The sequence below is a fragment of the Lacerta agilis genome, chromosome 2 (assembly GCF_009819535.1).
Source record: "Lacerta agilis isolate rLacAgi1 chromosome 2, rLacAgi1.pri, whole genome shotgun sequence".
NCBI classification, from domain to species: domain Eukaryota; kingdom Metazoa; phylum Chordata; class Lepidosauria; order Squamata; family Lacertidae; genus Lacerta; species Lacerta agilis.
This window is the reverse complement of record NC_046313.1, coordinates 109,536,876-109,546,642: the sequence shown is the minus strand read 5'-3', so window position 1 is coordinate 109,546,642 and position 9,767 is coordinate 109,536,876. Positions and strand designations below refer to the sequence as shown.

The following is a 9,767-nucleotide window of genomic DNA, read 5'->3' as shown; positions in this document are numbered from 1 at the left end:
GTGAGGACAGTAAGTTCTTGCAAGAGCGGGGTCCAAAGCAGGCCCAGTCCAGCTGGGGCAAATTTGAGCATGTGTTCCCTATGCGCACGTTCCTTCCCTCGTCTCCCCATTGGGAGGGAACCACAAGGTTTTCCTTCCTTCCCCCAATTATCAAATTGTTGTTATACTTTTGACAAGAGACTGAGCGTGGGGAGAAACTTCTCCTTCCTCCCCAGAGTTGCCTGGACTTCCGGCTTCACCAGCAGAGATAAAATCGGGGCTTGCAAAGGAGGCGGGAAGCGGGGCTGCCTCGTGCAGACGCGGAGGAGGCGGCTTCTTCCTAATCAAGCCTCCTAATTGAGGGGGGTCACTCCCTGCCTCCCACGCGCGGGCTCCCATTCCCACTCTCTCTGCTCAGGATTTCGGGTGAGTGCATGGACAATAGCGGGGAAGGAGGGAAGCAGCTTTGCAAGGGGGTCCAGGATGAGAAGCCCCGGGGCGGGGAGAAGACAAAGGAGGAAAGGGAGCTGGTTTTTTAATGGGGGCCTTGAAGGCGGGGGGGGGGGAGGGGGGTTGCGCTGGGGATAGAGAGAGGCTTCTTTCTGCCCGGGATCTGGGGCAAAGGGAGTTGCAGGGAAAGGGGAGGGCATTGCTGGCCTGGATCGCCTTAATAATTGTATTTTAATTTTAATATCTGCACCCTTGCAAAAGACCCCTGAGAGGAGGGCCTTATCTTTAGGCACCAGGCGAAAGCATTCCTCTTCTCTCATTAAACAACCTGTGGACTTCACAACTGCATTGGGGAGGGTTGTCCTTTTTATTTCTTACTCTGGTGTGCATCTCTGTGTTTTTCTATTCTAAGCTGCCCTGTGATCATCCGAGGAAGGGCAGTATAGAAATGTAAAGAATAGCAGTAAAAATAGGAAGCCCTGTTGCGTTGGAAGGGGTTGTTGGGGCAGAGTGTTTGATCAGCATGCATAGTGGGACAGGCTAAGGAAGTAATAATAATAATAATAATAATAATTTTAAAAAATTCAATACTTGACTGTGTTGCCTCCAACAAAATAAATAACACCAAAAACATCAAACACTTCCCAGTACAGGGCTGCCTTTCAGAAGTCTTCCATTTTGTAGAAATGGCCTTCGAATTTAAAGAAATCCTCTCTTTAAGTAATCCCGTGGTGTAAACATGTTTGCTGTCCTCTAGGTCCAAACACACACAGAACACACCTAGTAGGAGCAAGCAGTGCTCCAAAGTGCTTCTCCTGTGGACTTGCCATCTAAGTTTACTCATGACCAAAGTTCCTGCTTCCCACAGGGACAGGAGTTGCGTTCAGGGGGTGGTTGGGACAGAGTCTCTGATCAGCATGCATTACAGGCTTTGGATGAAATATTATTATTGTTTTATTATTAATTCATTACTTGCACCCTGTCTATCTGACTGTGTTGCCTCAGCCGCTCTGGGCTGCTTCTAACAAAATAAAATACATTAAAACGTCCCTGTACAGGGCTGTCTTAAAAAGTCTTGCATTTTGTCAAAATGGCCTTCGATTTTCAAGAAATGCCCCCTTTAAGGAATCACGTGGTATAAACACCCACAGAACACCCATGGGATAAGCAAGCAGTGCTCCAAAGTGCATCTCTTGTGAACTTGCCACCTAAGTTGTTTACTCATGGCAAAAGTTTCCAAAAAGGACTGGAGGGGGAAGTCTCACCACTTTTAACCCACCCCACTCCCACCACATGAAAGGCAGAGGTCTTGTTCATTCAAAATGCCAGTATACCATGTGATGTGTGTATCTGAAGTGAACCAGGCACTGCAGCTTCCTCCCCTCTCACTGGGCTGCAGAGGAGGAAGCGGATGGGTTTGAAGGCTCTTTCCATCAGCCGCCTCTCTTCCCTGAGCAACAAGAGCAAAGGGTGTTTGCAGGGCAGGAGGACAGAGGGGGAAGCAGCGAAGACAGAGGGAGCAACGGATCCCCCGCCTCTCCCAGGGGTTCCAGGTGCAAGTAAGGGGCTTCCTTCTCCATGCAAGGGCCACCCATGTATTCAGAGCAGTCCATTGCAGATTAACTCTTAAGTTCCAAGGGCTCTACTCTCAGGCCACTAATGTGCATACCACACCAGCCTTTGGAAGGGAGGTGGGACAGGCAGGTGAAAGGAATGGCCAGAGGTGTTTGAAAATGGGCGGGGGCTCTTGGGAAGGGGTTTTTTTGTATGCAACAACTGCAGCGGGGATGCTGATTGCCAAGGGATGGAAAGGAGATAAAATTCCATGAAAAGAAGTGTGGCAAGTAAAAAACGCTTGAATACCCGGTATATGGAACTACCCGGTAGCATAAATGACGGGGGGGAAATCAGAGATCGATCGACCCAAAAGTTTAAAAGGGAATGGGAGATCTATAGACAATATTTAAATGAACAGTGTCCCCATATAAAAAACTTTAGAATGCTTCGAATAACTCTTGGAATTGAACAAGGTATTAAGAATTAAGACAAGATTAAATAAAGATAAAGTTTACTAAAAAAATAGAGGCCAGAAATTAAGAAAACAATTAACCCTTTTTTCTTTTTCTAAGTTTTTGTTGTGTGTGTGTGTGTGTGTGTGTATGTATGTGTATGTGTTGATTTTAAACCAATAAAGATAGAATATCGAAAATAAAAATAAGAAAGGGAGGGAGGTGATGAAAGGAATTGCCAAAGGTGTTTTCAAATGGGTGGAGGCTCTTGGGAAGGGTGTGCCCAATTGGGGTTTCAACAGGGGCAGCAGAATGTCTTAGGCAGGAGGATCCCTGCAGAGGCTCTGAGATTCACTTGGCTTCTTCCTCCCTCCCAGGAAGCTGCAACTTCTCTGATTTCTGCGCTCCTCAGGAAGCTGAACCTGCAAATTTAGCTGAGACTGAACCTGCAGACCTGGCCAGGATGGAAAGAGGAAGATGGACGGTTGACCTGGTCAGGCTGTCTCCTGCGTCCCTCCCCACAACCTCTGAGCATTCCCTCCCAGGACCCTCGGAGAAATCTGGTGAGCTCCAGGGGAGAGGTGATGGGGACATGGATAGATGGATGGTGGAGGGAGAAAGAGGAGAAGATGGAGAGGATATATTCTTCCCCAAAATGATGAATTCATTCTTCCCCATATCTCTAAATCTCTATTTATTTATTTCCACACATTCTTGTAATTGTCTTTAAAAATCTCTCGGTAATTGACTTTTCTGTTGAAATTCCTTTTTGTCTTGCTCCCTTGTGTTTTTTACCAAAAGCTTAGTCTTATTGTTTAGTTTAAAGCCTGTGACCTGCCCAAAGTCCTGTATCTTTTCTAGAGTATTTTTGGGATCCTTCACTGTAATTACAAGGTCAACTGCAAAAGCTTTTAATTTATATGCTTTTATTTCCTACTGTTATTCCTCTAATTAATTTCTCCACTCTTTCTCTCTCGCCAGGGCCTCTAATATGAAAATAAAAAATAATGGTGATAGGGGATATCCTTTTCCCCTTCATTATTTTACACTTTCCTGTTATAACCTTATTAACAATCAGCATGGCATGTTGGTAAGAATAAATTACATCAATTCCTCTCCCAAATGCTCCCCCCAATTCCCCCCCCCAATTATCTTTTTCAAAAGCATTTTCAGCATCTATAAACATTTAGGCCGCTTTTTTCTTATTTCTTACTTCCAAATTTTCAATAATAACAATTATATTCCTTATATTCTCCTTCATCTGATGTCCTGGTAGAAAGCAGGCCTGATTGTGACGAATTTTTTCTACAAAATCTCCACCACCCCTTCTTTCGTTTCACCCCTCTGCACATTTGGGGTGATGGAAATGGCGTGTCTCCCTCCTCGCCCGCTGTGCGAGGGGGAGTGCAGGGTCTCTCCAACATCCTCAGAGCCTTGGCTCTCAAGCCTCTGGGCTGCCTGCCCCTCCCCACTGGAGACATCGCTGTTTCTACTTTTTCAATCTATGGACTTCGATCCTACAGGAGACAGTGATAGCCAACAACTTGGATAGCTTGAAAAAGAGGACTAGACTGATGTCTGCGCTCTGGCCTCACGGTCCGAGGCAATAATGCTTCTTACTACTAGTTCCTGGAAAGCACAGGAAGGCAGAGGACTCTTGTGCTCAAATCCTGCTTGCTGGTTTCCCACAGGCATCTAGTTGGCCGATGTGAGAACAGGATGCTGGACTAGATGGGCCTTTGCCCAATTGAGCAGGCTCTTATGTTCTAATACAGGCACCCCCAAACTTGGCCCTCCAGATGTTTTGGGACTACAACTCCCATCATCCCTAGCTAACAGAACCAGTGGTCAGGGATGATGGGAATTATAGTCCCAAAACATCTGGAGGGCCTGTTCCAATATATTGCAGTATTCTTACAGTTACATGTGGCATAGTAACACTAAAGTTTTACTTCTTAGTAATAGGAGAGACTGCTACTCGAGCCTGTGATCATTTTCTCCCTGGAAAAAGAGAAATACAGAGATGTGTTTAAGAAGCCAATTCCACCATAGATTATAAAATAATTCAGTTTATTAAATCTGAATAGAGTTATGTGTTGTTCTTGCCATTATCTCATCTGCATTCCTAAAAAACTGGAACATAGGGAGGGCAGTGGAGAAAGAAAGCAATGTTAAAATAAGAGAAGGTGCACATTGGGATTGACGCGTGTAAGGACGTTCAGTGGCTGTTCATGAGTGAAGCCAAGACACAGGAACTTCTAAACTAAGTTCTTTATTGTGCTCAAAATATGTACAGTGAGAGCAAAAAGAAACACTTCCATCCCTGACTATACAGATCCCAGGAATAACTACTTCCTGTTCCTTGCCCAGCAAAACCAGCGTGGGATCCGATGTGCGCCCCTCCCTCCTCTGCTTCTTAGATTTAGATTTATTTATTGTCATTGTCCGTATATACACAGTATACACAACAACGAAAATCAAACACCCAAAGACCGGATTTACCATACACATTTGCACATATCTCCAACACTCTCATCCTTATTAAAACATAATCTATTAAAACATAACATAATCCAGAGTATAACATAACCTATTAAAAGCATAGCATAACCTAAAAGCCTGTCTCATTCCTTACTTCTTGGCGTGGGAATGTGACCTTCCCCCCAGCCTTCCCCCCGGCCATAAGGCTGCTTCATCCCCTCGCCTCTACCCCTCCTTCCTGTTTCTGCTGGCCTCTCGCCACTTGAGGAATGCAGGGAGGAGGAGGAGGAGGAGGAGGCACTTTCGCTTTGAGAACTCTCTCCGCTGGAATATAATTTAGGAGGATCTCGGTAATTATAATGCTCTTTCGCTTTCTCCAGCAGCGCTGAGGGGGGGTTCCTGACAACGCGTGTTCAGTTCCTTGTCTTTCTTGAAAGTCTAAGAGTATTCTCTTTCCTCCCAAACAGGTGAGGAACATGACAGCCAAAATTCTGTGGAACCATCTGTGAATTCATTGGGAAGAACAAAGAAACAGTTTAAATGCATGGGATGTGGGGTGTGCTCTAATCACAGTGGAAGACTGAGGATACATCAACAAACTCACACAGGCGAGAAACCATTGGAACATATGGAGTGTGGGGGGAAAATCAGTCAAAATGGAGCACTTAGAATACATCAACAAACTCATACAAGGGAGAAACCTTTTAAATGTACTGAATGTGGAAAGAGCTTCAGTCAATATCAACACCTTAGAAGACATCAACGAACTCACACGGGGGAGAAACCATTTAAATGTATTGAATGTGGAAAGAGCTTCAGTGAAAGTGGATCACTTAGAATACACCAACGAACTCACACTGGGGAGAAACCATTTAAATGTATTGAATGTGGAAAGAGCTTCAGTCAATATGGACACCTTAGAAGACATCAACGAACACACATAGAGGAGAAACCATTTAAATGTATTGAATGTGGAAAAAGGTTCTGTGAAAGAGGAGCACTTAGAAAACATCAACAAATTCACACGGGGGAGAAACCATTTAAATGTATTGAATGTGGAAAAAGGTTCCGTGAAAGTGGAGCACTTACAATACATCAACGAACTCACACGGGGGAGAAACCATTTAAATGTATTGAATGTGGAAAGAGCTTCAGTCAATATGGACACCTTAGAAGACATCAACGAACACACATAGAGGAGAAACCATTTAAATGTATTGAATGTGGAAAAAGGTTCTGTGAAAGAGGAGCACTTAGAAAACATCAACAAATTCACACGGGGGAGAAACCATTTAAATGTATTGAATGTGGAAAAAGGTTCAGTGAAAGTGGAGCACTTAGAATACATCAACGAACTCACACGGGGGAGAAACCATTTAAATGTATTGAATGTGGAAAGAGCTTCAGTCAATATGGACACCTTAGAAGACATCAACTAACTCACACAGGGGAGAAACCATTTAAATGTATTGAATGTGGAAAAATGTTCTGTGAAAGTGGAGCACTTAGAAGACATCAACGAACTCACACGGGGGAGAAACCATTTAAATGTATTGAATGTGAAAAGAGCTTCAGTAGTAGTGGATCATTTAGAAGACATCAACGAACTCACACAGGGGAGTAACCATTTAAATGTATTGAATGTGGAAAGAGCTTCAGTGAAAGTGGAAAACTTAGAAGACATCAACGAACTCATACAGGAGAGAAACCATTTAAATGTATTGAATGTGGAAAGAGCTTCAGTAGTAGTGGATCATTTAGAATACATCAACGAACTCACACAGGGGAGAAACCATTTAAATGTATTGAATGTGGACAGAGCTTCAGTGAAAGTGGAAAACTTAGAAGACATCAGCGAATTCATACAGGAGAGAGACCATTTAAATGTATTGAAAGTTGAACAAGGTTCAGTCAAAATGGACAGTTAGGAAACATCAGCTAATTCACATGGGAAAACCATAGATGTATGATATTTGGAAAGAGGTTCAGATGTAGTGGAGACCTTAATATTCATAAGAAAATTCACACGGGGAAAACCATATAAATGTATGGAGTTTTCCACTCGGGTTTCCCGGGAAGTGAAGATGACTGTCATGTCTCTGGATGTCCTAAAAAGAATTTGGCAGTGTTTGTTTTCATTCTTGGGGGGCCATGCTATTTGGCGATCCTCTCTTTTTCAAGAGGTTTCTGAAGACTGTTGATCTGCATAGCTTGAAATCTGGCATTCTGGACTTTCCCTGCACTTCTGCATATTGCTCAGAATAGAGTTGGATCTGGATTTCCTATGTCAGTGCATCATTCCCACCTACACTTCCTCAGTTGGTGAATATGGCTAATTTGGGTTCCTTTCGACCAGTTGCTAATAATCTACTTTTGTTGTTGTTCAAAATGGGTTTTTGCTGGTAATGGGTTCATAAAACTTTATTTATTAAAGCACAGATCCCTTTCAAAAAATTCATTCTCACGTATTGCATCCGGTTGTTGTTTTTCTTGCAGTCTTTTGGGGAAGTGTGTTTGTTGCTCAAGAAACTCCAAAGCAGCTATATTTATGCAACCTGAATTTACCTGTGTGTGACTGAATCCCACCCCAAAACAGAAATTCTTTTGAAATGGCCTTTGTCAGATGCATGAAGTATGAATTTAAGCTTGCAGTTACAGTGGACCCACCAGATACGAACTGAATTCTTTCCAGGGGTCTGTACGCAACCCGAAAAGTCTGCAAGCAGAGGCACTGCTTCTGCGCATGCAGGCGGTGCAATAGAGCACTTCTGTGCATGTGTGTGGTGCACTAGAGCGTTTCTGTGCATGCGAGAGAGGTGAAAACCCAGAAGTATACTTCTGGGTTTGCTGTGCTCGTATCCCAAAATATATGCAACCAGAGGTGGACGTAACAAGAGGTACAACTGTATATTTATCTACACACACACACACAGAGAGAGATGTTCATGGGTGAAAAGAAAAAGGCAAATGCAAAAGGAAATGGGGAGGAATGATGAGCTGGAATAGCTGTCTAGAAAGAAAGGTAACTTGGGAACTTCATGTTTATTGACACCCCAGCTCCCTGACCCCAAAAAGAGACTCATCCAAGGAGGTAGGTGAATCCTGACAAGACAGAAGTACTGTTTGGGGTGGGGGACGGGGGGGGGACTCCCTGGTCCTGAATGGGGTAACTGTGCCCCTGATGGACCAGGTGCGCAGCCTGGGAGTCATTTTGGACTCACAGCTGTCCATGGAGGCGCAGGTTAATTCTGTGTCCAGGGCGGCTGTCTACCAGCTCCATCCGGTACACAGGCTGAGACCCTATCTGCCCGCGGACTGTCTTGGCAGAGTGGTGCATGCTCTAGTTATCTCCTGCTTGACTACTGCAATGCACTCTATGTGGGGCTACCTTTCAAGTTGAGCCGGAAACTGCAATTAATCCAGAATGCAGCAGCTAGACTGGTGACATGGAGTGGCCGCTGGGACTATATAACACTGGTCCTGAGAGATCTGTATTGGCTTCCAGTACGTTTGCAAGCACAATTCAAAGTGTTGGTGCTGACTTTTACGGCCTCGGTCCTGTATACCTGAAGGAGCATCTCCACCCCCATCATTCAGCCCAGACACTGAGATCCAGCACTGAGGGCCTTCTGGCGGTTCCCTCACTGTGAGAAGCAAAGCTACAGGGAACCAGGCAGAGGGCCTTCTCGGTAGTGGCGCCCGCCCTGTGGAACGCCCTCCCACCAGATGTCGAGGAAATAAGCAGCTATCCTATTTTTAAAAGACATCTGAAGGCAGCCCTGTTTAGGAAATTTTTTAATATTTAATGCTGTATTGTTTTTAACGATTGGGAGCTGCCCAGAGTGGCTGGGGAAACTCAGCCAGATGGGCGGGATATAAATAATAAATTATTATTATTATAAATTATTATATAATAGAAGGTAAGATAATGCAAGGGGTTGGAATGGTCTTTGCGAAGTTGACAGCTGTGATTGGCCCCCTGGTAGCCAATCAGACCGTGGCAAAGGGAGAGGCAACAGAATTTTCAGAATGGCGAAAGGCGTATTAATAATAATAATAATAATAATAATAATAATAATAATAATAATAATTTATTATTTGTACCCCGCCCATCTGGCCAGGTCTCCCCAGCCACTCTGGGCAGCTTCCACCAAACATTAGAATACATTTAGAATATCACAGTTTAAAAACTTCCCTAAACAGGGCTGCCTTAAGGAATTTTCTAAATGTCAGGTGGTTGTTTATTCCCTTGACTTCTGATGGGAGGGCGTTCCACAGGGCGGGCGCCACTACCAAGAAGGCCCTCTGCCTGGCTCCCTGTAGTTTTGCTTCTCGCAGTGAGGGAACCGCCAGAAGGCCCTCGGCGCTGGATCTCCGTGTCCGGGCTGAATGATGGGGGTGGAGACGCTCCTTCAGGTATACAGGACCGAGGCCGTTTAGGGCTTTAAAGGTCAGCACCAACACTTTGAATTGTGCTCGGCAACGTACTGGGAGCCAATGTAGATCTCTCAGGACCGGTGTTATGTGGTCCCGGCGGCCACTCCCAGTCACCAGTCTAGCTGCCGCATTCTGGATTAATTGCAGTTTCCGGGTCACCCTCAAAGGTAGCCCCACATAGAGCGCATTGCAGTAGTCCAAGCGGGAGATAACCAGAGCATGTACTACTCTGGCGAGATAGTCTGCGGGCATGTAGGGTCTCAGCCTGCGTACCAGATGGAGCTGGTAGACAGCCACCCTGGACACAGAATTAACCTGTGCCTCCATGGACAGCTGTGAGTCCAAAATGACTCCCAGGCTGCGCACCTGGTCCTTCAGGGGCACAGTTACCCCATTCAGGACCAGGGAGTC

The 9,767-nt window shown here is 44.9% G+C and overlaps 1 protein-coding gene across 1 annotated transcript; it reads left to right on the top strand.

Annotated features, from left to right (window-relative positions):
- The first annotated feature begins 1,938 nt into the window (after nt 1-1,938).
- LOC117042417 (zinc finger protein 239-like) lies at nt 1,939-7,184 on the top strand. Its single transcript, XM_033141964.1, has 5 exons — nt 1,939-2,273; nt 2,816-3,001; nt 5,387-6,236; nt 6,573-6,661; nt 7,180-7,184. The coding sequence occupies exons 1-5, from the start codon at nt 2,255-2,257 to the stop codon at nt 7,182-7,184; spliced, it is 1,149 nt and encodes a 382-aa protein (XP_032997855.1). The 5' UTR covers nt 1,939-2,254.
- Nucleotides 7,185-9,767: the final 2,583 nt, after the last annotated feature.

Coding starts and splice junctions, on each gene's coding strand:
- LOC117042417 (XM_033141964.1), top strand. Junction 3,002..5,386: donor AGGACCCTCGGAGAAATCTG/GTGAGCTCCAGG, acceptor CCTCCCAAACAG/GTGAGGAACATGACAGCCAA. Junction 6,237..6,572: donor TGTATTGAATGTGGAAAAAG/GTTCAGTGAAAG, acceptor ATGTGGAAAGAG/CTTCAGTGAAAGTGGAAAAC.